General features: G+C 39.8%; 1 protein-coding gene across 1 annotated transcript; it reads right to left on the bottom strand.

The window, feature by feature from the left end:
• Nucleotides 1–77: 77 nt before the first annotated feature.
• LOC135709528 (natterin-4) lies at nt 78–24,399 on the bottom strand. The gene is made up of 2 exons (XM_065231930.1): nt 24,290–24,399; nt 78–583 (listed from the first exon to the last, which is right to left on the bottom strand). The coding sequence occupies exons 1-2, from the start codon at nt 24,294–24,296 to the stop codon at nt 153–155; spliced, it is 438 nt and encodes a 145-aa protein (XP_065088002.1). The 5' UTR covers nt 24,297–24,399; the 3' UTR covers nt 78–152.
• Nucleotides 24,400–25,262: the final 863 nt, after the last annotated feature.

The raw sequence follows: 25,262 nt of genomic DNA, 5'->3' as shown, positions 1-25,262 counted from the left end.
TGCGTAACCCTGCGAAACTGGAATTGGTACACCCCTTTCTTTTCTCTTCAGAAGAGATTCGCACCTAGATCATAGAGTTCCTCAAAAATATACGTATATTTATTCGCAATTAAAAATCTTCAAATTCCTTGCTCGACATAATCCGAACCATCTTACTTCAAGCACAGCACCTCATACTCGGGGTAGCTGATCTCGGCTCCCTCGAACGGAATGTACAGGCAACCATGGGACGAGTGCACCTTTCCGGGCGTTTGCGTTCCACTGTGCAGGCAACGGCCCATGTACAACGGCTCCCCATCGACGGTGGCTCCGATCTTGACGGCACCCTCCGGTACCACTCCGTTCGCGGAAAACTCCCACACAAAATCGCCCTGTCGAAGCACCTCAAAGTCTTCCTTCAGGATTTCCTCGCCGCCGAAGGCGATGTAGGCCACATTCTTCGATGGGATCACCTTGGCCGGGATCATCTCACCCTCATGGAAGGCACGACCAGCGTAGATGACTGATCCGTCGGCGTCCATGCCAGCGCGGACCATGTTGGTAGGGAAGGGTCCCTCCACGTTGCAATGTTGCCAGCAGCCTCCTGCAAAAGTGAATCAGAACTATGAGAATCATAAAGCGTAATACTCGCATATATCGCATGTTTGAGTAGCATTTAGATAGAATACAAGTTAGTGAATCACGCCGAGCCATCTTATACCAGAATTGTTACGATGAGATTATAGAAAGATGCGAGTGTTAGTCACAGAGAACAACGAGAAGGGGCAATTTGCTTTACCAATGAGGTCATCTTGGAAATTCAGTCCCGATGACGACGACAAAGCGGTTGAGCAATGCAACTCGTTCCCGTCATCGGAAGACGACGATGACGACAACGAGTCGGATGGTGGCAGATCTTCACTCTCTTGTGGACGGATCGGTTCGGGTGCGGGATATCCGTAGGATAGTTCGAATCCTGTCGGCTGATCATTTCTAACGTAGCCATGTATAAAACCGATGGGTGGAGGAGGGCCTGAATGGATGTAGAGGATATTATGTGGGTTTTTTTTTAATATTTACATGCATGTAGAACAAATTAAAGGACATCCCCTCCCCTTGGCTAGTTTTTTAACCTGGACGTTGGTGGGCGGGCCTAATCTTATGCTTCATAGTGGAGCGTTGGAGACGGTTGGTTTAGGTGCGACATCGTTGGCTCATGCCGTGACAGAATAGCGTCATGAGCATGCGATGAGGATTACTGAGCTTCCCCTCTCTGATGAACCATTGCATAAGAGAACCAAAGTTCTAGCCTGAAGTGATAGTATCACACTTGTTACTCCTTTATTTGAAAGCCGCGTTGTAGTACGCTTCCGTATAGGCACTGACGTTGGGTGCGATACTGGCGGGTTTTGCCGCAAATCACTCTTATTTTATTTATTTTTACGCAGATAGATTTATTTGGGTTTGCAAGGGAATTATACTATTGAAATATTTCAGAAAGTGCCCAACAGTGCTCCTTCTACTTGCGTGACAAGCTTTCGTTGTTGTTTTCATTGAGGTATTACTCAGGGAACAATGTTAAACACCATTTTTGTACATGGTATTGCAACTAATCTTATATGTGCTTCATATTGATTTGGGATAAGTGTTTGAACTATGGCTCGGGATTTCCACTGTGGCGTGCTTCTATTGTGACATAACCATACGTATTTTTGTGGTGCGACATAGTGGAAACGTGTGAGCGTAGTTGAAGCATATACCCTATGTAATTTAAAAATCAGCTAGGAAACTAAATTCAAAGTGAAGCATTTTAGTCACTTGAAGGTGTCACCTGGGACGAACTAATATATATTAAATATAGGTCAAAGTCAAAAACAACTTGAAACACGTTAAATTTTAGATTACATTCACAAGTGCAGGTCCCTGCGCTTTGGTCAGAGAGCGTATAGGGCGTCGTTGTGCCAATTTGGTCGAGGCACATTTCGAGTATGAGAGAGTGATTGCAGTTTGCTCAAAAGTGCCTGAGTAAAATGCAAGTATTTTCGCTGATTACCCGTAGTTGTTACAGTGAAGATATACACCCATATTCTCGTTTATGTCTGGACGTGTTTGCCATACAGAAACATTTTTATTTGATTTTGTGTGGTGGATGGGTTTCGGGCTCGACAGGCATATGGGTGATAATATTAAGTTTACGTTAGGATAACGTTGAAATATTGAGAAATGTATCGCTTCAGTTTAAGAAGCACTTCACTTCGCAACCGATGAACCATTCTGACGGCCCACATTGCCGTGCAGGCGCCGTGTGTTGGCAGGGTCCAATATTGGACAGTTTGACGTTTATAAAGTACCATCAGTTAAAACTGTATTTTTGAACTTTATCTCTATAGATGTTTCTTAGTAGATTATCATGTTGGTGTAAGCTGATTCAAAGAGTAAATGGTATTAACATTGAGCTGTCCATAGTTGGGCGTTGTTGAACTTCTGGCACAACATTTCATCTGAATACCAAAGTAACCATATAATCACAAAATAGCTTTAGGTGTGGGTTCAGAGTGGTAGAATGTCACTGAGATATGGTTGGTTGGGTATTCAGATGAAACTATTACTTTAAAAAACTAATCCTGGTTGTATCTCTTTTTCGTTTTTTCGTTTGCATGTAACACTGTTTGATATTACTAACCGCACCGAGCCTTCATTCCGGGTGCTGAGCGAACCTGAAGAAGAAGAAGAAGACCATAAACCCCTTCTCGGAACGAGTGTTTTGTTAGTGGACCTGGTCTGCGATTCAAGGTTGGACTCTGTGATGATATATATCACATAACAGGTAAAGTAGGCAGCACCATCTTTATCGAAATGTAAGTATTATTGACAATAATCATAACTAGATTATATGCAAATTTATATGATAGGTATGAATCAACGTTGTTTAAACATGCGCATTCAATCGTGACGGCATCTAATTCTGCATTTTAAACCTACCCAACCCTTTTCCTTTCTACAATCCCTGAGCCACTGGTTCACCATAAGTGTACCTCGCAGAACTTTTTTAACCCCCATGGGTAAAGATGCTGTGTTGCTCACTCCTCTCCCCTTCCCTAGTGTATTATGGATGGTGTGAATATTCACATCGGTGACATGGCCCCTGACCCCCTTGTACATCATAAAATGAAACTAAACTGTTGACAATTGAAAGCATAGTTAACTTTAACATAATTTTGATAAAACAATCATTTCATCCAGTTCACTTTAAAACAAACAAGTATGAAAGGAGATTGCTTAGAATAAAGATAAAAGTAATAAGCGCAATATTAAACGACATTAAATTTGAATCTGATAGGTAGGCCATATAACAGAGTCGATAGCCATTGCAAATCAACCATCTCTACCTGCTTATTTTCCTAACTTTCACTATTATTGCTGTTACTCTGACTATCCCCTATGTTCAACAGCTTTCCTTAATATCCGGTATCGTAAACAGGATTCATTTGACCCCTGTGGTTATTATTCTGTGATGCCAAATCTATACCTCTACCCTGGTGCAGTATGGACAGCGATTTTTCGCTGGTGACTTGGCCCTATGACCCCCTTCTGTGCTTGAAAAATGAAAATGAAAATGAAATGAAATGATTACATTCACAAGTGCAGGTACTTAATAAAGCATGGTAGGTAGATTAGAGATTTCAATAATTTATTTAATTAGACTAGAGATTAATTAATTAATTTATCTTTATTAGGGAGGCTTTCAGCCTTGGGCTGGTTCGCCTAGACTAGAGATTTCATAATCATCAAACGAACTTAAATAAGAAAATTTAGACAGCCTAGTATCATTAAGTTGATTAACAGAAGAGTTAGGATGCGGAGGGTCCGCTTAGGGAGGCAACTAGCCTTTAAAGCAACTGGCAACTAACCTTTTCATGTATTGTCTGTTTATTTTGATTATTGCTTTAAAATATCAATTTGGTATATGTGTGAAAGGATGAATCAGTGGGAGATGGATTTTCGGTTTCTTTACATTTAGCATCACTATGTGTCATTTCCTCAAAACCCCCCAAAAACCGGCCTCCTCAATCCCTTCCTTTTCCCATGGCGTTCAAGTGGTCCGCATAGACTATTCAGCCATTACCCGTCCTTTATCATCGGCTTTGGATTGACTTGCGCTCCCATTGCCCCCTCCAAACGCTGCAAAATGAAAATGAAAATGAAATATAGAACAAATCAAAGGACATCCATTGCACATTGGTCTAAATCCGCAAAAACGTGGTCGGTTTAGGTTTGAGTAAAAATAATCTTCATTTTCGGTACCTGGTTGTGTCTTTAGGGAGGAGTTTCTTGGAATTCAAAGTTCTATCTTTTGGAAATTAATACCGCTAGGATTGAGATGAAACATCAGCGATATCGTTTTTTTTTTTTAATTCTTTATTAAGGTGATACTCTAAGGAAGCCTTAGCGTGAAACTGCAAAGACACAAATGTCAGCTTCCACAAAACATACAAATTTGAAATTGCTACTCTCTGTTTGTAGTAGCACAGCAAACAAGGAATAGCAATTTCAAATTTGTATGTTTTGTGGAAGCTGACATTTGTGCCTTTGAAGTTTCACGCTAAGGCTTCCTTAGAGTATCACCTTAAGGTGATTTTTAGCCACCTCTGGACTAGTTCATCACCCAACATTATCGGTGTCTTCAGTAAAGTTGTAGAAATTATTGTTACAACGAAGTTTACTGAAAACACCTTGTTCTCTTTTTTCCCTTCGATCCTTATTTTATTTATTATAAGATGACTCCATTATTGTTGAGTGTACAACAGGAGCAAACGTAAGTGATGTAAAAAATGGTATTGAAAGCAATCTGGGTGAAAAATATAGTGCTGTTGTTCCCACTTCGGTGCCAAGATTAAAAATAGTGGGCATGAGCGATCAGTTTTCCTCCGATGTCTTTATTGACTACTTAAAAAGTCAAAATGAAGACATCGCTATTAATGATGTAAAAGTAGTGAACATGTTTGAAAATCCACGCTTCACTTATAACAAGTTTAGTGTTGTAATTGAAGTCGATGTCGATACTTATAAATGTTTGTTATGTGCTCGATAGTTCCCGCGATTAATGTGTTGAGATGCTTCAAATGTGGAGAATTTGGGCACAAGAGCATGGATTGCAAAAATTGTGAGAGATGCTCTAGGTGCAGCCAACAACACAAAACATCGGAGTGTACGTCAACTGTATTGAAATGTGTTAATTGTTTGAAAATGAATAAAGAACGTAAAATGAACTTGGACGTCAACCATGCCGCATTTAGTCCTGAATGTTTGCTCTATAAAAGACTTTTTGAACAGAAGAAAAGCAGCTTGCGTTTCAATAAATAGCAGCCAAGTTCCAGGAATGTGAATCAATTCGATTTTTTATACTTGAATATTGCGGGGTTGTCAACAAACTACGTAGCATTACGTCAGATTGTTGAGGAAAAACGTCCTCTTTTAGTTTTCTTATCTGAAACTCATATTGTAGAAACTGAAGCTTTTGATCAGTATAGTATTCCGGGATATATTGTTGCTGCTTGTTTATCACATTCTAGACACACTGGCGGTGTTGCTATTTATGTCAAAGAATCAATTCAATTCGACCTTCGAATCAACGAAGTTATCGATGGTAACTGGTTCTTGGGCATTACAGTTGTGCGTGGCATGAAGATGGGTAATTATGGTGTTTTGTATCATTCTCCCAGTTCTAGTGACCAGCGTTTTGTTGATGTTTTAGAGAACTGGCTAGAGACATTCCTTGATTCAAGTAAATTAAATATATTAGCTGGTGATTTTAATATTAATTGGCGTGACAACCATAATTCGAATCATTTGAAGCGTTTAGCTGATTTTTTCAATTTAAAACAAACGGTAGATGAGTATACGCGTATTTCCAGGCACAGTAGAACTTTAATTGACCACGTTTATTCCAATTTTGATTCCATTTGTTCAGTTCCGGATGCTGATTTGAAAATAACCGATCATGAGACCTTAGTGATTAATGTATTAGATAATATCAATAATAACGATGACTTAGTCAAATTGAAGTGCTGGAGGAAATATTCGAAACAGGCTGTTTCAAATCTTGTTGAGAGAAGCGTGGATTTTCCATTCGCGGCCGGTAATTTAGATGAATCTGCAGTTGTTCTAACTAACACTTTGAAAACGTGTACCAATCAATTAGTTGAGCAAAAGTTTGTTTCTTTGAAAAACTCGAACAGCTGGTACAATTTGGAACTTTTGCGTCTTAAACGTAAGAGGGACAAATGGTACAAAAAGTTTTGCAGATCAAATAATGATAATCATTGGAATAGGTACACAATCGCGCGTAATAAATATTCACAATCGATAAAACAAACTCGTTGTGAATATGTTCAAAGGAAGATTGATCAGCATCAAAACAACAGCAAAGAGTTATGGAAAATTTTAAAATCTTTATTAAAACCTAGTAATTGCAAACCGCGGTCCATAACTTTTAATGGCACATTAGAACAGTCAGAACAAGTAATTGCATCTAAGTTTAATGATTATTTCGTAGACAGTGTTTCATTGATTAATCAATCTATTGAATTGGTCGATGAACCTGACGAAATAAAACAGCCAGTTAATAGAAGTTGCAGATTTGAAGTTTTTCACCCAATCACATTAGATGAACTTAGAGTTATTTGTTTTTCATTAGGAAAATCGGCTGGAGTAGATAATGTTAATGCTAGAGTTATTCAAGATTGCTTTCATGTCATTGGCCACATCTTTCTGGACCTTATTAATAAATCATTGCAGAATGGACATGTACCACAAATTTGGAAGGAATCCTTAGTGGTTCCTATTCAAAAAGTTGCTGGAACGATTAAAACCGAAGAGTTTCGTCCCATCAACATGTTGCACACTTTAGAGAAAATCTTAGAACTTGTTGTTAAAGGCCAGCTGTTGGAGTATTTGAATAGCAACTCTTTGTTGATACCAGAACAATCGGGATATCGGGAAGGGCATTCTTGTGAAACTGCATTGAATTTGGTGTTAGCAAAGTGGAAAGACAACTTGGAGCGTAAAGATACGATTGTAGCTGTTTTTTGGATCTGAAACGCGCTTTTGAAACAATTTCTAGGCCCTTACTTTTAAGTACAATCAAGCGCTTTGGAATTACGAGTACTGCATATAAATGGTTTGAAAGCTATTTGTCTGACAGAACTCAACGGACTGTTTTTAATGATTCTGTTTCCAGTCCCGTGGGGAACAACCTTGGAGTGCCCCAGGGAAGTGTATTAGGGCCCCTTTTATTTATTATGTATATTAATGACTTGCGACGTGTTTTACGGTTTTGCGACATTAATCTTTTTGCAGATGATACTGTGTTATTCATTGCAGCTAAGGATTTATAAGTTGCCGTCTCACACTTGAATGAAGATTTGCAGTATCTAAGTAGATGGTTGAAGTGTAAGCAGTTAAAATTGAATACAAGTAAAACTAAATTTATGGTGATTTCGCGGAATCGATTAAATGAGAACGTCTCTGTTGTAATTGATGGTGAGACTATTGATCGCGTTCAGGAGATTAAATATCTTGGCGTGATTATTGATGACACACTTAAGTTCAACTCTCACATTGACAATGTCATCAAGAAAATTGCCAAGAAGTATGGAATTCTATGTCGACTGAAAAATGATTTAACTATTGCCAGTAAAATACAGCTATACAAATCAATCATCTCTCCTCATCTAGACTTTTGCCCTTCCATTTTATTTCTGTCCAATGCAACACAAATATCGAGATTACAGCGCTTGCAGAATAAAATAATGCGTTTGATTTTGAGATGTAATAGATTCACTTCCTCATCTTTGATGCTAGACGCCTTACAATGGTTGTCGGTGAAGCAAAGAATTGTATATTTGACTATGGTGTTCATTTTTAAAGTAGTTAACGGTTTGCTATCTCGATATTTGTGTGATCGAATTGAAAGAGGAAGTGACTACACGCAGAGAAATGATTTTTTAATTTAAATGGATATATTTTTGGCTCAGGGCCTAATATATTTTTGGTATTGATTCAAATATATTATTCGGTTAAATCAAAGAAAAATACTTTTGAATCAACAAACCGGTTATAGAGTCAATAATCTGTTTGTTGATTCTAAAAACCGTTTTGTTGATTCAAAAATATGTTTTGTTGGAATAATGATACAATATGTTTGAATCAATAACAAAATACATTAGGCCCTGAGACAAAAATCCATTTTTCTGTGTGTATCATAGATATAATACTAGAAACGCGGATGAAATAAGAACACCACATTTCTTGACTTGTGCTTCGCAGAATTCATTATTTTTCAAAGGAATAAATGTTTTCAATTCGATGCCTAGACACATTAAACGTTCAACAACATTAGCAGAATTTAAGAGACATTGCATTTCACACGTTAAAACTGTCTTTTGAATGGTTATCCAGTGATTTTTTTTTATCAATTGACAAATTATGTATCTTGACGAAGTTATTTTTAACGGATTATTTTGTATGGATAGCTGTTATAACGACTTTTTAATAATTATTGTAGCACTGCAAAAACTATTTTGTTCGCCACGATGGTGATGATGGATTTTTTATATATGATTTAATAGTAGTAGTAAAAAAATAGTAGTCTACAAAGGTTTGAGCCTCGCGCGCGTATTATGGATATAGAGGACTGAATTTAACATTTGATAAAAAAAAGCAATTTTGAAGCTTATTTGGATGATACCTTGAGTTAGTAGTAAGTTTTCTGGCAAATGTTGGGGGTTCGTGAGCATTCCTGACATTGCTGAAAATTATGATAGCATCAGATTGCGGGGTTACTAGTGTAATAGGATGCTTTGTTGATTGTTCATTAACTCTTGATTGCTTGTAATACTTATGAATATTTTAGGTGGACAAAAAGGCGAACTAAGAGGTGGACGCCTGAGCTTTTCCACATTTATATCGCTGTGAAGCAACTGTACACTCTAGAGGGAATTTATACCTGTAACTGAAACCAGTTCGATTTTGTTTGCCAACCTGGTTAAAATGTCATATTTAATTATCTTAAAAATAAATCGTCCAGCTCAAACCTTTGTAGGGGTAAGAGGTGGGACCATCATCATCATCATCATCCTAAGTGGAATTGTTCGATTAGACCTTTTAGGACACCGATTTGGAGAAACCTTTTCCTCTATCGTCATGCTAAGCGCAAAAAAGAAAGAGGCAATCTCTTGCTTCACCTTTTTCCGAAATGGACGTTAGCTACACTGAAACAAATCGACATGTACCATTTATTGGATCCATCTTATAACATAGCAATGTCAGCAGATTTATTCATTCTATGTGATGATTGATAGATTCCATTGGATTATCACTTAAAAACTATGACTGCGATATGGAATGATTTCTATCGTAATTTCACATACTTAGTACTTGATAATACTTTGCTTCGAACGTGTTTAGCGATAGGTAATAAGTATATGAATATTGTCTGATATATTTCATGGTGAAAAACTGTTGATATGTCATGGGTGGGAACAGAAATCTAGAACCTAATGGAAAATCATATAAGTTTGCACTATGAGAAAATCCAGTAAAATATACCTGTTTTCATGATGAATATTGCTCACTAAAATGTTTATCTTATGAGATAATGATGTATATTTTATTGGAGTTGCTTTTAATGATTTTTGACGTTTGTTGATATGTCGCGTGTAAACAGACATGAAGAAACTATTGGACTGTCATTTAACTTTGCAGTATAGGAAAACATGTATATCTCATTGGAATAGCTTCCTTTGATTTTTGAGGTTTAAAGATTGTAAACAGATCCATCCCAATCATTTAATAGTTATATAGATATGCCTTTTAAGAAATCCAACAGCAAACGTTTGTTTTTGCATGTTTTTCTGGGCTGAATATCGCTCCCAATAAAATACATCTTACATGATTGTTCTTTATAAATTATTGAAACAATTTTCAACGATGTTATCGTACACTCATTAAAATGATTAGTTGAACTAAATACTACTAACAACAATGATACTCTATTGAATAATCTTTGTTTGTTTCCGGAAAAGAATGTATTGAGATTGAAAAAAAAAATGATTCTACTGCAATATTTACTTTGCTATGATTCTAATTGTAAGCCTTCTACACGGCTAATTCAGATTCCAGCCCTAGTACTCGAACTTCATGAACCAGTTACATCAACTTATATAATTTAGTCGTTGATTTATTGCACACAGGTGCATTAAGAAAGATTTGAACAAACCACACCACCGAAACGGAACATAAATTTGTCAGTGCTATTTGTCTTCACTCTAGCAAAACGAGCATAACGTTGCACTGCATTCCATGTCGAGAGAGCTGTTCTTACTTCATGCTATTTGAACGAGCTCAATCTTGAAGTCAGTCGTGGCCCAGTGAAATCGAGCGCAGACACCGAAAGCATCACACCTCAACAGTCCTTGATCGAATCCCAAATCAGCTACAATAAAAAAAGGCACAACTGTGAAAGCTCCCACTGCCTGATGTTTATTTTTCGATTTATTTTTAGAAATCGATTAAATATATGTGTCAAAAGAGGAAGTAAATTTCATGTGATTTTCACACAAACCTTACTTCGATTGATTTATGACACATATATTATATTGTGGTGAAAAGTGTAGCTTATGTTTATGGGTTTCAAATCCATTTCAGTTAATTATTATAATTTGATCGATTTTCATTTATCATACGACGATCATATAAAAGTTACCAAATTATCAGCATTGTAAATGTATCAGATATTCATATAGAATTTACCTGACACATTTTCAATCATATCATTTTCAATGGATTATCTTATAGCGCAAATTTATAAGATTTCCACATAACAGGAATATGTCATATTGGTTCAGTGTAGATCTTGTCCTGGCAAATGATTCCGCACTACCGGGCACTATTCATTGTCTGGCGGATAGAATCTCGGGAACCAATTGAGCTGTCAAATAGCGGAACCAATCGAGCAAATCATGACCAACAACAGAAAAGAGCACATCTGCTATTGCAATCAAAACTTCGGAAACCCTTTTCTCGTGACTCAAGACTCGCTTACGCAAACTGACACCATCTTTGGGTTGGGGAAAGTTTCCCCTACCCGATGATGCCAGTAATTTGCGTTCGATTGGCGTGAAAAGAATAATCAACGTTTTGTTTATAAATTTGATAGTACCTTTTCAATTGTTAGTTTAAATATATTGAATTGGTTCCGCTTGTTGATAGATCGAAATTCTATCCGCCAGACTATGAATATAGCAACTATACCGGGCACTTCTGTTTCCTTGCCGGTCGAGCCACTGATTGATCTAGAGCCGATCATCCCGCTCTCGTCGTGTCATTTAGTTTACCTACGTCGATTCTTTTTACGCCGTCATCTGAGTGCTACTCTTTGGACTTTCGCCGGGCCGATTATGTTGCATTGAACAATGCGCTTGCGGAAATTGATTGGCAATTTATCGAAACTGCCGCTAAACGTGAATGATGCAGTGGATTTTTTCAGTGCTGCACTGGAAGATGCTATTTTCCGCATTGTCCCAGCTCGACGACCTCCGCTAAAGCCTGCATGGTCTAACCCACGCCCACGCGTGCTAAAACGTCAACGCTCTACCGCCTCCGAAAGTATTGTAACTTTCGCTCGCCATACTACAAACGACTGTTCAATTTTGCGAGTCGTATAGTTATCGAAATTACAATCGTTTTCTCTATAATCGACACGTGAGACGCACGGAAGCGAACCTTCGCACGAATCCGAAAAGTTTTTGGTCGTTTGTCAACTCCAAACGGAAGGAATCCGGGTTGCCTTGTTCCACGTTTCTCGGGAATGACTCGGCTAATGGTGAAAGAGAAAAATGCGACTTGTTAACTCGTCATTTCAAGCAAGTGTTCCACGATTTCTCCGCATCGCCAACACAAGTGCTGGACGATTGTTGGGATGCCACGTGATGTGTTTAGTTTCGTTATTCCGCGCATTTCAGAACTGAACTGAACTGAAGCTCTCGTTCGCCGCCGGACCTGACGGCATTCCGTCATCATTGTCTTCCACTTGCGAGGCTATTCAATCTCTCGGCACAGCAATGTGAGTTCCCCTGCAGCTGGAAACTTTCTTATCTGTTCCCAGTGCACAAAAAAGGAGATAAACGGAATGTCATAAATTATCGTGGAATCACCTCCCTGTGTGCCTGCTCAAAACTGTTCGAGATTATCATAAATGGTGCTCTGTTCGCACGCTGCAAAAATTATATCGATACAGAACAACACGGTTTCTATCCGAAGCGCTCCGTGTCCACGAACCTGGTGCAGTTCACTTCTAACTGTCTGCGATGCATGGATTCAGGATGGCAAGTCGATACTGCGTATATGGATCTAAAAGCTGCATTTGACACGGTGGACCTTAATATATTGCTGGCCAAGCTGGAGATATTTGGCATCTCGTCAACTGCTGTGGATTGGTTCAGATCTTACTTGGTGAATCGCTATGTACATGGCAAGATTGGCGCGTCGGAATCGGATGTTTTCTCAAACAACTCGGGAGTCCCGCAAGGCAGTAACCTAGGACCGCTACTATTTTCGATCTTTTTAAACGACGTCACCTTGCTGATACCATCAGGATGCCGCGTTTTCTATGCAGACGATACGAAAATCTATAAAATTATTGAAAGCCTCTCGGACTGCTGGGATCTCTAGAATATGTTAGGTATTTTTGCTGACTGGTGCTCAAGAAATTTGATGAGTCTAGCATAGAAAAATGTAACATTATTTCCTATCACCGAAAAATCGAACCAATCATGTTTGACTATGTTCTCTACGGCCGCTGTCTTGGTCGTGTAGAGCACATAAAGGATCTCGGTGCTACCTTGGACTGCAGACTCACTTTCTGAATCCACTACAATGACATCATCTCCAGAGCTAATCGACAATTGGGCTTTATTTTCAAAATTGCCGACGAGTTTCGTGACCCGCTATGTCTCAGGTCACTTTACTGCTCGCTTGTGCGATCCTTATTGGAGTCAAGTTCAGTTGTTTGGTGCCCTTTCCATGCTAGCTGGATCACTAGAATTGAATCCGTTCAACGCAAGTTTATGAGATATGCTCTTCATTTCCTCAACTGGCGTGACCCAACGAACTTGCCACCGTACGAGGAGCGTTGCCGTCTCCTGGGAATCGAGCCATTAAAGGGTGATACGGTCAAAACTTGGTCAATATCAACTTGACGTATTTCTTTCAATTTTGCATTTAAAAAACCTGAACACCCCTCATTTTGAAGGTGTGTGTGTGTAGAATGTTGCTCCTATTTTGATTTTGGAATTCACTCTTCAGTTGTCAAAATGCCGTCCAAGCAAGAAGAGCAGCGTATCAAAATTTTGCTCGCGCATCGCGAAAATCCGAGCTACTCGCACGCAAAGTTGGCAAAATCGCTAAAAGTTGCCAAATCAACCGTTACAAATGTAATTAAAGTGTTTGGGGAACGTTTGTCGACAGCCAGGAAGTCTGGATCGGGGGGAAATCGTAAACCGGAAGCCGCTGAGACGACAAAGAGAGTTGCCGGTAGTTTCAAGCGAAACCCTAACCTCTCTCTCCGAGATGCCGCAAATAAGCTGGGTGTATCGTCTACAACCGTGCATCGAGCCAAAAAACGAGCCGGACTATCGACTTACAAGAAGGTAGTGACTCCAAATCGCGATGATAAACAAAATACGACGGCCAAAGCGCGATCCCGGAGGCTGTACACGACGATGCTGACGAAGTTTGACTGCGTGGTAATGGACGACGAAACCTACGTCAAAGCCGACTACAAGCAGCTTCCGGGACAGGAGTTTTATACGGCAAAAGGAAGGGGAAAGGTAGCAGATGTTTTCAAGCACATTTTCATAGCTTCCGGGACTGTCAACCAAGAAATTTACGTGAAAGAGTGTTTGAATAAACGTCTGCTGCCTTTCCTGAAGAAACACGGTTGTTCCGTACTGTTTTGGCCGGATTTGGCATCTTGCCATTACGGTAAAAAGGCCATGGAGTGGTACGCCGCCAACAACGTGCAGGTGGTTCCCAAGGACAAGAACCCTCCCAACACGCCAGAGCTCCGCCCAATTGAGAAATACTGGGCTATTGTCAAGCGGAACCTAAAGAAGACCAAAAAAACTGCTAAGGGCGAGCAGCAGTTCAAGGCAAACTGGCTTTCTGCGGCGAAGAAGGTGGACAAGGTGGCTGTACAAAATCTGATGGCAGGGGTCAAGCGTAAGGCCCGGCAATTCGGATTTGGAAAAGCGGAAGCCTAACTGAATATTTTTCCTGAATTTTATACTAATTGAACTTGAAAAGGAAATTTAATTTGATTTTTTAAATAAACGATTTCACCGATTTACACGCGTTTTCCCTTGACCAAATTTTGACCGTATCACCCTTTAGAGGTGAGACGGACGGTCGCTCAAGCTATGTTCGCTGGAAAGCTGCTTACAGGTGACATTGACTGTCCAACACTGCTGTCACAGCTAAATATGTATGCCCCTGAGAGGTCTCTTCGTCAACGCGACTTTCTATTTTTGGAACCACGGAGCCGAAATTATACACAACACGAGCCAATTCGAGCAATCAGCCGGCAATTCAACAACTTTTTTTATATTTTCGACTTCAATGTATCAGCTGACGTGTTTTGTCATCGGCTACTTGGCCTTTTCCGTACCGTTGACCGTAACTATTTAGTTTAAGTTTTATTCATTTAGACAGTAATTGTCAGTTGAATTTTTCAATAAACAATAAACTCCTTTGAGCAATCTACCTGGTTGAGATGCTATCTAGTTATGAGAGTGATCCAAAATTTAAATAAGCATTTCTGACTCAATGCCAAAAAGGAAAGGATTCAAGCATTTCGTAAGGGTCTCCCGATGAACTTCCGGTCGTATTTCAATGCCGTGTATTAGCATAAACTGTGGCCGTATTGAATCTCCTTCTCGAGTACCATCAATGTACTTGCTACTACTTTTAAAAAAGGACTATTTTCGGATCAACTGCAATAGGTATATACATTTGTATCCATTATACGTTAAACCCTCTTAACTTGCATTGGTTATTAGTACTTTTGCTGAAATATGACGTCCCACGATGTGATTGTTTTGCCTAAGGTGTTGGCTTTTGAAATTTAAGTTAAATCTAGGTACGTTGTTTTCGTGCAGCAAAGGTGGGTAGATTTGAATGGAGTTATGCATGCCTCAAATTAAGTCCTTTGAGAAAACCAGTGCTTTTACTTGTTTCTGAATCACTGGTACACTGCACATTTGATGAGTACCAATTACCGCTCATTACCAGATCATTTTTACTTTGGTAGTAAAATATTAAAATTTACGATTATTTGCTGGTTTTTTAAGTTTCAACATTTGGTTTTACATTTCAATTGGTTAGCCTTTGGCTCTTCATCTTTGTTCTAGTTAATTGGTTATTCTAATGTGATTATTGCGTTCAGCGCTAATTTACAGGATACCCTTTTATGGGATTGATTTCGTTTGAATTTAAAAATTTGATAACCTACCTACTTGAGCACAGGAACCTACCTAACGACTTGAGCTAGGTTGTCAAATCACGAATGATCTGGTGGTTTGATCGCAGACAGGTGACTCTGAACCCTTCCAGCGTGGACGTCTTTCGCTCCTCGAGTGTTTGAAGACCGGCCAGGTGGTGAATCTCAGAATTACGAGTTCGCGGTGCACTGTTAAGGATCATTCTAGGGACCTTTTTTTGGATCCTCTGAAGCTTTAGGTGGTGGCATTTAGCACAACTCTACCAGATTGTCATACAATACTCAATAGCCGGCAGAATGATATGCTCGTGGACAGCAAGCTTGTTTTTGAGGGACAGGGTGGCCTTCCTGTTTATCAGAGGGTAGAGTGACCTGATCAAGATGTTACACTTGGTGGATGTCCACATGGGATCGGAATAGCAATTTTCTATTGAGGGTGAGACCAAGGTAAACTACTTCACTCGACCATTCAATGGGAGTGCTATCAAGATGGATCTTGACGTTAGCAGGTGGAACAAGCCAAGGGGAATTCGAGTTTGGAAACAGAATGGTTTGTGTTCTAGCTGCATTGATACAAATCTTCCAGCTCTTGAAATAGTCGGACAGAACATCCAGGCCTGATTGTAGTTTACTCGCCAGAGCACGGATCACTCGACCCTTATAGATAATGGAGGTGTCATGTGCGAACATTGACAGGATACCACAACCCGGCAGGGGAGGAACTTCTGACGTGGAAATGTTGAATAGGATAGGCCCAAGCAGGCTACCCTGAGGGACCCCTGCATCAACGTTGCACGTATCAGAGGGGACATTGTTCAAGTAGACCTGGAATGATCTGCTCGACAAGTAGTTTTTATGATCTTGACAAGGTAGATCGGAAAGTTGTATCGAGTTGCAGCTTGTACACTAGACCATCATGCCAGACATTGTCGAACGCCTGCTCGACGTCCAACAATGCCATGGCAGATTTATTGGACTTGTTCCGCTTGATGATGTTAGTAACCCGTGCGAGTTGGTGGATGGTAGAGTGGCCTTTCCTAAACTCGAATTGATTTTGGAGAAAGATGTTATTATCATTTGAAAACACCAGTAGGTAGACGGCTGAGTATCAACTTTTCGAATAGCTTCGAGATGGAGGAAAAGAGGCTGATGGCACTGGTAGGATCTTGCGTATTGGAATCACTTTGGCTAACTTTAAGCATGCAGGGAAGTAACCAGGCTCCAAACATTTGTTGAAGATAACCGTAAGATGGTTGAAGAAGTCAATACTCAAGTTTTTCAACCCGAGGTTGACTACACCATCCATACCCGCGGCCTTCATGTTTTTAGTGCTTCTAATGATAACAAAAGACTACTAGCTGAAACATGGACACAGCTGGCTGGCGTAGCCTGGGCAATGTTGCCAGTCCGGCAATAGCAAAGTGAAAAGGTGCGACGCGGACACTGGCGCGGTGATAGAGGAAATGATTCACCAAACCTGAGCATCTGTTCACCATGGAGGTGCGGCTCAAAACGGCGTCTGTTCTCCATGTTAGGAGCGGCTGATCACCGTCCTAGTGCCAGCGTGGGACTCTAAACAGAGCTGTGCACGATGGTCCTCCGGCGAGACAGGGGATTTGGGCAGGCCCAACAAGCCGCCCTGGAAAAAAAATAAAGTTGCAAATAATGAAGAAAGAAATACGGATCGGAAAAATCGGCACAAACCTACGTGCGAAATAAGGACTACGATTGGAAACTCGAAAAATGGAACTGTAAATCGCTCGGCTTCCCGGGCTGCGATAGGTTAATCTATGACGAACTTCGACCACGCAACTTTGAAGTCGTAGCACTGCAGGAACTTTGCTGGACGGGACAAAAGGTATGGAAAAGCGGGCATCGAGCGGCTACTTTCTACCAGAGCTGTGGCACCACCAACGAGCTGGGAACCGGCTTTGTAGTGCTGGGTAAGATGCGCCAACGCGTGATTGGTTGGCAGCCGATCAACACGAGGATGTGCAAGTTGAGGATTAAGGGCCGTTTCTTCAACTACAGCATCATCAACGTGCACTGCCCACACGAAGGGAGAGCCGAAGACGAGAAAGAAGCATTCTATGCGCAGCTGGAAAAGGTGTACGATGGCTGTTCGCCAACGGGACGTCAAAATCGTCATCGGCGACATGAACGCTCAGGTAGGACGGGAGGCAATGTACAGACCGGTAATCGGGCCAAACAGCCTGCATGCCGTATCGAACCACAACGGCCAACGATGCGTGAACTTTGCAGCCTCTCGGGGTATGGTAGTTCGAAGTACCTTTTATCCCGCAAGGATATCCACAAAGCCACCTGGAGATCACCTGACCAACACACCGAAAACCAAATCTATCACGTTCTAATCGACGAGAAATTCTTCTCCGACATTATCAACGTCCGCACGTACCGCAGTGCGAACATAGATTCGGACCACTACCTAGTTGCAGTATGCATGCGCTCAAAACTCTCGACGGTGCATAACACCCGTCGAAGTCGAACGCCGCGACCCAACATTGAGCAACTATGGGACGCCGGAGTTGCCCAGGACTACGCGCAGCAGCTGGAAGTTGCACTACCCACGGAAGAGCAGCTTGGTGCAGCTTCTCTTGAAGATGGCTGGAGGGACATCCGTTCCGCCATAGGTAGTATCAACAATCAATACGAAACTAATGATTTTAAATTGGCTCACTACTTGACTAGCCTATTGGTCCCAAGCAAACGATTAACGTACCCTATTCTAGTCAAAATTCTAGTACTACGCAATGTTTGTTTTGATTCGCTATGAAAGTTTGACAGATAAAATGAGGGGTTATTGGTTTTACCTATGTTTCGAGGGGTGATTCGACAAGCTTGGGACCGAAGATAGTACCAGAGGTGAGCCAAAAAGTTGAGCACGTTTCTTCGGGACCTACTAGTCTTAGAGTTACCTCTATGGTAGTACTGCCATAGAGACTAGACTAGTAGGTCCCGAAGAAAAGTGCTCAAGTTTTTGGCTCAGCTCTGGTACTATCTTCGGTTCCAAGCTAATCGATGCACCCCTCGAAACATAGGAAAATCAACGAACCCCTCATTTTATCTGTCAAACTTTCATGGCAAATCAAAACAAACATTGTGTAGTACTAGAATTTCGACTAGAATGGGGACTTTAATCGATTTGCTTGGGACCAATAGGCTAGTCAAGTAGTGAGCCAATTTAAAATCGATAGTTTCGTATTGATTGTTGGTACTGCTGCAGCGGCACTAGGTACTGCAATCCCGGACCGAAGAAATGACTGGTTTGACGGCGAATGCAAACTGTTAGTAGAGGAGAAGAATGCAGCACGGACGAGAATGCTGCAACACCGCACGAGATTGAATGTGGAGCGATACAGGCAAGCGCGGAACAGACAAAACTCGGTTTTCCGAAGGAAGAAGCGTCAGCAGGAAGACCAAAATCGCGAGGCGATGGAAAATCTGTACCGCGTAAACGACACACGGAAGTTCTATGAGAAGCTAAATAGTTCGCGCAAAGGCTACGTGCCGCAAGCTGATATGTGCTAGGACTTGGACGGTAACCTTCTCACGAACGAGTGTGAGGTGATTGAGAGGTGGAAGCATATGACGAGCACCTCAAGCAGCCGTCGCGAAAAGAGTCTGGGAAGCTGACTATTAGGGAAGGTCCATTAATTATATCACGCAAATTTGAACCCATTTTCAATACCCCCTCCCCCCTTTGTCACATTTTTTGTATGGACCTTAATTTTGTTTTTGTATGGCTCGTCACAGTTTCCAAAACCCTCCTCCCCCCTAAAAGTGTGACATAATTAATGGACGATCCCTTATCATAGAGGTAACTCTAAGATCAGAAGGTCCCGAAGAAACGTGCTCAACTTTTTGGCTCAGCTCTGGTATTATCTTCGGCCCCAAGCTAATCGATTCACCCCTCGAAACATAGGAAAATCCAAATTTCATAGCGAATCAAAACAAACATAGTGTAGTACTAGAATTTTGACTAGAATGGGGTACGTAAATCGATTTGCTTGGGACCAATAGGCTAGTCAAGTAGTGAGCCAATTTAAAATCGTTAGTTTCCGCCGGTTGTTAATACCACCGACAAACCGACATGGAACTTAAACTTAACTCTTGATCGAGAATCCATAACGGCCAATTCAAATGTGCAGCGATCCCATCTGTCAAAACCATAGAAATGTTTTTATCTAGATAAAAATAATTTGTCCGAAATAGATTAGACACGAACCAACTCACTACTTAACTAGCCTACTGGTCCCAAGCAAATCGATTAACGTAAACCATTCCAGTCGAAATTCTAGTACTACACTATGTTTGTTTTGATTCGCTATGAAAGTTTGACAGATAAAATCAGGGGCTCATGGATTTTCCTTTGTTTCGAGGGGTGCATCGATTAGCTTGGGACCGAAGAGAGTACCAGAGCTGAGCCAAAAAGTTGAGCACGTTTCTTCGGGACCTTCTGGTCTTAGAGTTACCTCTATGGTAGAATCCAACGCTGATTTGAGAAGTGGTATGTTGTTCTAAAAAAGCAACTCAAAATGGTAACCTCGAATAGCTTTGGAATTCAAACAACAAGCGCGTGGAATCGACCGGAACAGGTAACAATCACTACTAGATGTTGTCCTACCAGTAATCGACGATGAGAAGAAAGGATTCTGGAAAAAAAAATTGCCAGATAAAGAAAGCTTCGATGGCGATTAAGATTGCTAGGATATTGTAGAATCTCTTCGAATCGCTTGAATTTAATAAAGAATTGTTCATTTAGTTTGTTTGCAATGTAATTAAAAACAATTTAAAACAAAAATTTGCAGAAAGAAAAGCTTAATAATACCTTTTGCCTCACGAGCCTGTTATGCGTTTATTTGTAACGTGGGACAGACCAAGTTTGATATTTTTTCACAATTTCTAGAAAAAAAAACATAGGGGAAATGCATGTAATGTCGGCCTAAAAGCCCCTAATTTGGGCCCATACATAAATTCAGCAATCGACTAAATTTTCAATAGTGACCAAAAATATCCATTAGTATCATCCCAATGACGTGTTCATTTATATTGATAAATAGCAGATTTTTTAGCGATGGGCCCAATCTTAGATCCATAGGCCAACATTAGAGTCATTTCCCCTAGTATACTCTTTTGAGTCATGAAAGTATATGTAATTAACAGTTGTTCCACGGGCTTATCTCAAAAGTAATGAAAAACCACATGAGACTGTTATGCGTTTATGGGCAGCATAGAAGAGTGTCTATTAATGTTGAAACTTAAATAAGAAAAAATATCGTACAAAATAAATCATTATTTTAAGCACTGTACTATAGCAGCAGTAGGAGCACCTAAGGCTAAAATGAATGTAAATAGTAATGAATTTGGAAAAAAAAGAGTTAATTAAAAAAATCCCTCTCAAATCTAACACGGCCACATTTTGCAGTTTTTGACGACTGTCCACTGTGTAGCAACCGGTTGTTTCTTCAAAATAAGTCCCATCAAGATTAGCAGACTTTTAATGATGTCACCTCGGGGCAAATATCTCTTGACAAACATTTGGTAGATTTCCCAACTCATTTCGGTGCTAAAAAAATACAGCTGTTATACATGTGACAGTTTCAGAAATTCAAAGATAAGTAATTATTACGTTGGATAATTTGAAAATCCATCTTAATTCCACTTATCTAGATTAGGTTATGTAACGTTCACTGTGACTAACTCTAGCTAGAATTGAACTTTGTTCAGGGTGTGGCAATTCGGTGATGGCGAAAGTTCAAACTACAGCGATCGGTTCTCGTCAACAGATTTGGCTTTGATTTCCGAATTTAGGCGATTTTCAGTCGTAGGGTTCATATCATGCTTTGGATCACCACGCCCATTTGAAAATTCTTCATAACGTGCTGTTTTCAACTGACTTGAACGCGAATTGAACGTGTAAACCATGCCATTCAACTGACTTGATCAACTCACTTGAATTGAAAAAAGTTGAACCAGGCTCAACTTTTCAAGCCAATTGAATTCAACTGAGTTGATCATTTGACTTGCCTAGTCTAAACCCAGCTTAAGGTTCACCCGGGCAAGTCTAAACGGAAGGTGTATCTTTATCGAAAGTGAATACTCACTGTGATTATTTCTAATCTAGCGCTGGTGAAGTAAAAAGTCAATAGGTTTGTTCCCGTACTTGCTTTTTTGCTCTTGTTGTAAGTTGCTGCAGGAAAATAAAACAGGAATCCCATGTTTGCGCGGTGAGTGGTGCCATCTACCCAAAGCCTTTTCTCAACAGTCTTCCAAAGAATTGAGCAAACTTTTTGTGAATGTCAAGTTTGTGGTTGCCCCTAATCACTTACAAAAAATCAACTGAATTGGTTGAACGATTGCTGAGAAATTGCGATGGGTAGACGGCACCACCCACCGCGCAAACATGGGATTCCTGTTTTGTTTTCTACAGTAGCTTACAGTAAAAGCAAAAAACAAGTACGGGAACAAACCTAATGCAGATTGGATGTTTTAAAAAGTCCAACTAGATTTGGTTGTGAAATCGTAACCCGTGAAACATACTGAAGAGAAAAAATAATATGTTCGACGATCATTGTAAAAGGTCCAATGCTCATTGATCGATGTTCCGGTAAGCTCCAAATCGGATTAACTTTTAATACCGTCCACACATCCGCACGGTCAATCAGAACGACTCAGCGGCTGAATTCAATTGATTCAGACCATTTTCTTTCCATACGAAATTTACTCATATTTGGGAAAACGTGCAGGTACTCATAGATAATGAGTAACAGCAGGTTTTCCCAAATATGAGTAAATTTCGCATGGAAAGAAAATGCTCTGAGTCAATTGAATTCAGTCGCTGAGTCGTTCTGATTGGCCGTGCATGCGAGCACATTCACTCCTATTCTGCGAGTCTTGTGAATCTCTGTCACTAGTGAGATGTGACGTGACTCTCCGTGCTAATCAAATGAAAAGAGTCGCATCAAACGACTTGGAGAATAGGTAATTATTGATATAAGGAATGAATTTAATGTGTTCAAAACGATACTTAACTCTTCGAACACGATTCCTCCGGTAAAATTTTGTAACGGCAAACTTTCAATGTTCGCAAAATCATAGCTTTGTCATTTGTTGACCAATTTCGGATCTGTTGATTCCATTTGAAACTATAGGCTTTACATATTTATTCGGTTTAAATAAATTTAAAATCTATCGATAAATTGCTGAGTAACGATTTTTCAAAACATTGTCAATTTGCCGTCACACATTTTACCGAGGGCATCGTGTTCGGGGTGTTAAAGTATTTCAGTTGTAATTTAAGGTACCGAACTAAAATTGAATGTATTCGAAGTAATCAGGTATCAGGTAGATAGCAAATAGTAAGTAATGGATCAAAAGAATCAGATAATATCCAGCACCTAGCGATCCAAAGTTAATGAAATCTCGTAACAACCATCAAATGAATAATGATTTTAAAAGTTTGAAAGGTTTCGTACCTTCCTGAAGATGTATGGGAGGGAGAGAAATTTAAAAAATCTTAAAGTATTTTCGCTTTAATTTGGCTTTTGCTACCGGTGGCTGTAAATTTTCAAAATCAAGGAACATTTTTGATGAAAATGAGAAACGCAGCTATCCGCTATCAAAGCGGACCTCTTTCGAATGGGTGATATCAGTTGCTTAGTCATTTGACGAAGGCATGGATCATTCTCATTTGAGAAACGCTTGATATCATTTAATAGAGTGTAACCTACACATAAATGGAGCTCTGGTCGACATTCCGGCGAAAAAGCTAAGCCAATCCGACACTAACCTGACTTCTACCAAACCCAACCCGACATTGACCCAAAATTGACCCGACAACAACACGACATTGGGTCGACATCGACCTTGAATTTGCCTTACATTGATCCGACATCGAGTTCGGGACCGTTTTGCTGGGTTTCTTCCATACTCCACTGTCGTAAATCAAATGATAGTGAGTGACTCAATTGACAGTGACGATGAGCTTCGAATGAGAAAGGGGCTCTTCAAATTATGGTCATGTGAGAATTCGTTTTCACAGAATTGAATGAATGGTTGTATTGGTTCATCTTCAATCGAATGATATGAAAATTAACAGCACTGAACGGGGGACAAAGGTTAAACTCTTTCCATGTAAGAAAAAAACTGTATAATTCGAGTTAAATATCGAAATAATCATCACATCATCAATATGTAGTAAATTACCTACAAAGTAAGTTTAACTCAATATCTTTCAAATGACCATTAGATAATGAAAATTGGACGTAAAATGGCAGAAAAATTGGTATGAACAAAAGACATCGGGAGTGTAACTTACTTCAGCCTTTCTCTGACAACTATCGATCGTAAATTTGTCCGTGGTCAACATTTGACTACGGTAATCTGGATTTTTAAAATAAATATTCAAAGAGTCCGGACGTTTAGTGTGGTTCTTATTTTCGCCACTAGGAGTTAACTTTGGATCGCTAACAGACGTGTCATTATCAATGGAAAAGAAAGTTGATGAAGACAATCCACCTTAAACATTGTTCGACAGGGTATTTCCACCAACAGCTGTTTCTAGAAGCTTCGCTGGCTTGCCAAGTCTACCCATTTATTTACACAAAATGATAACATTCATTGCAAACCAAATACAACTAGCCTATTGTATCTTGACGTGAAAAAAAAACTTCTAATAAAAAAAAATACCTTCAAATGATCACCTGTATATAACTAGTTTGATTCTACACTTACCGGTCATGATTGTTGAGTTATTTACACAATGGCACACTTCGAGAAACGATAATAGTCGAGACACCGCCGGGTAATGTTGTTCACACAAAATGTATCCTCCAACTGTTGCTCTCGTGTCTAGCAGGTTCCGCTAAAATCTACACGTCGGTGCAAAATAAGGTAGATGGGGAGGTGTTATTTCTGTCTTTATCTTATACCGCACAAGTCTGATATCGTTTATGTGTTTTCAATATCTAAGTAAATGGATGCAGATAAGTGTTATCAGCCGGTTTCTCGGTCAGCTCACAATATACCTAAATAGGGTGTGCCAAGACTGCAACCCCCCACTCCTATTTCGAGTCGACTTTTGTGAAAACTAGTAATCCTATATTACAGAGATACGCGGAAATATTATCAGTTTATTTGGCAACGTGATTTCTCGTGTAACTTTTCAAAAGGCCCTAAGTAACAAATATAAACAAATCGAGGTACTCGATGCAAACTATTGCTCTTCTATTATTCCAAATTTACTTTCATTTATTTCAAAAATTGTCCAATGTACAGATTGAAATGATCCGTACGTGATTGTTACTTCGGACATTTGGACTGCCTAACATGATTGGTGCTCGTTTTCTAAAGGCGGGGCATGGAAAACCAATCTAAGGTTATTTACTCTATTCTGCAATCTGTGAAAGGGAATATTTTGTTTTAACTCTTTATTTGCTCCAAATTCAAAATAAATTACATTTCATTTTAACCTAGGTCCTCCAGTTACTACAGTAACTTACCAGCCTTAATTGTTATGATATATATCTTTATTGTTTTTACATTGTTCCTGCCTTGGAAATTCAGTATTTTAAACAGGTTTTTTAAACCTGCATGTCAGTATAACAATTGAAATCTTAAAACTTAATTATTAATTATTTTGTTGAAAATTTGTTCTACACTCAAAAAATTTCACACGTTTGATCGAAGTGTTTAAACAATTGATTTT

The sequence above is a fragment of the Ochlerotatus camptorhynchus genome, unplaced genomic scaffold (assembly GCF_037179485.1).
Source record: "Ochlerotatus camptorhynchus isolate MF236.1 unplaced genomic scaffold, CSIRO-AGI_Acam_v1.1 ptg000361l, whole genome shotgun sequence".
Classification (NCBI taxonomy): Eukaryota; Metazoa; Arthropoda; class Insecta; order Diptera; family Culicidae; genus Ochlerotatus; species Ochlerotatus camptorhynchus.
This window is presented reverse-complemented; position numbering and strand designations above follow the sequence as displayed.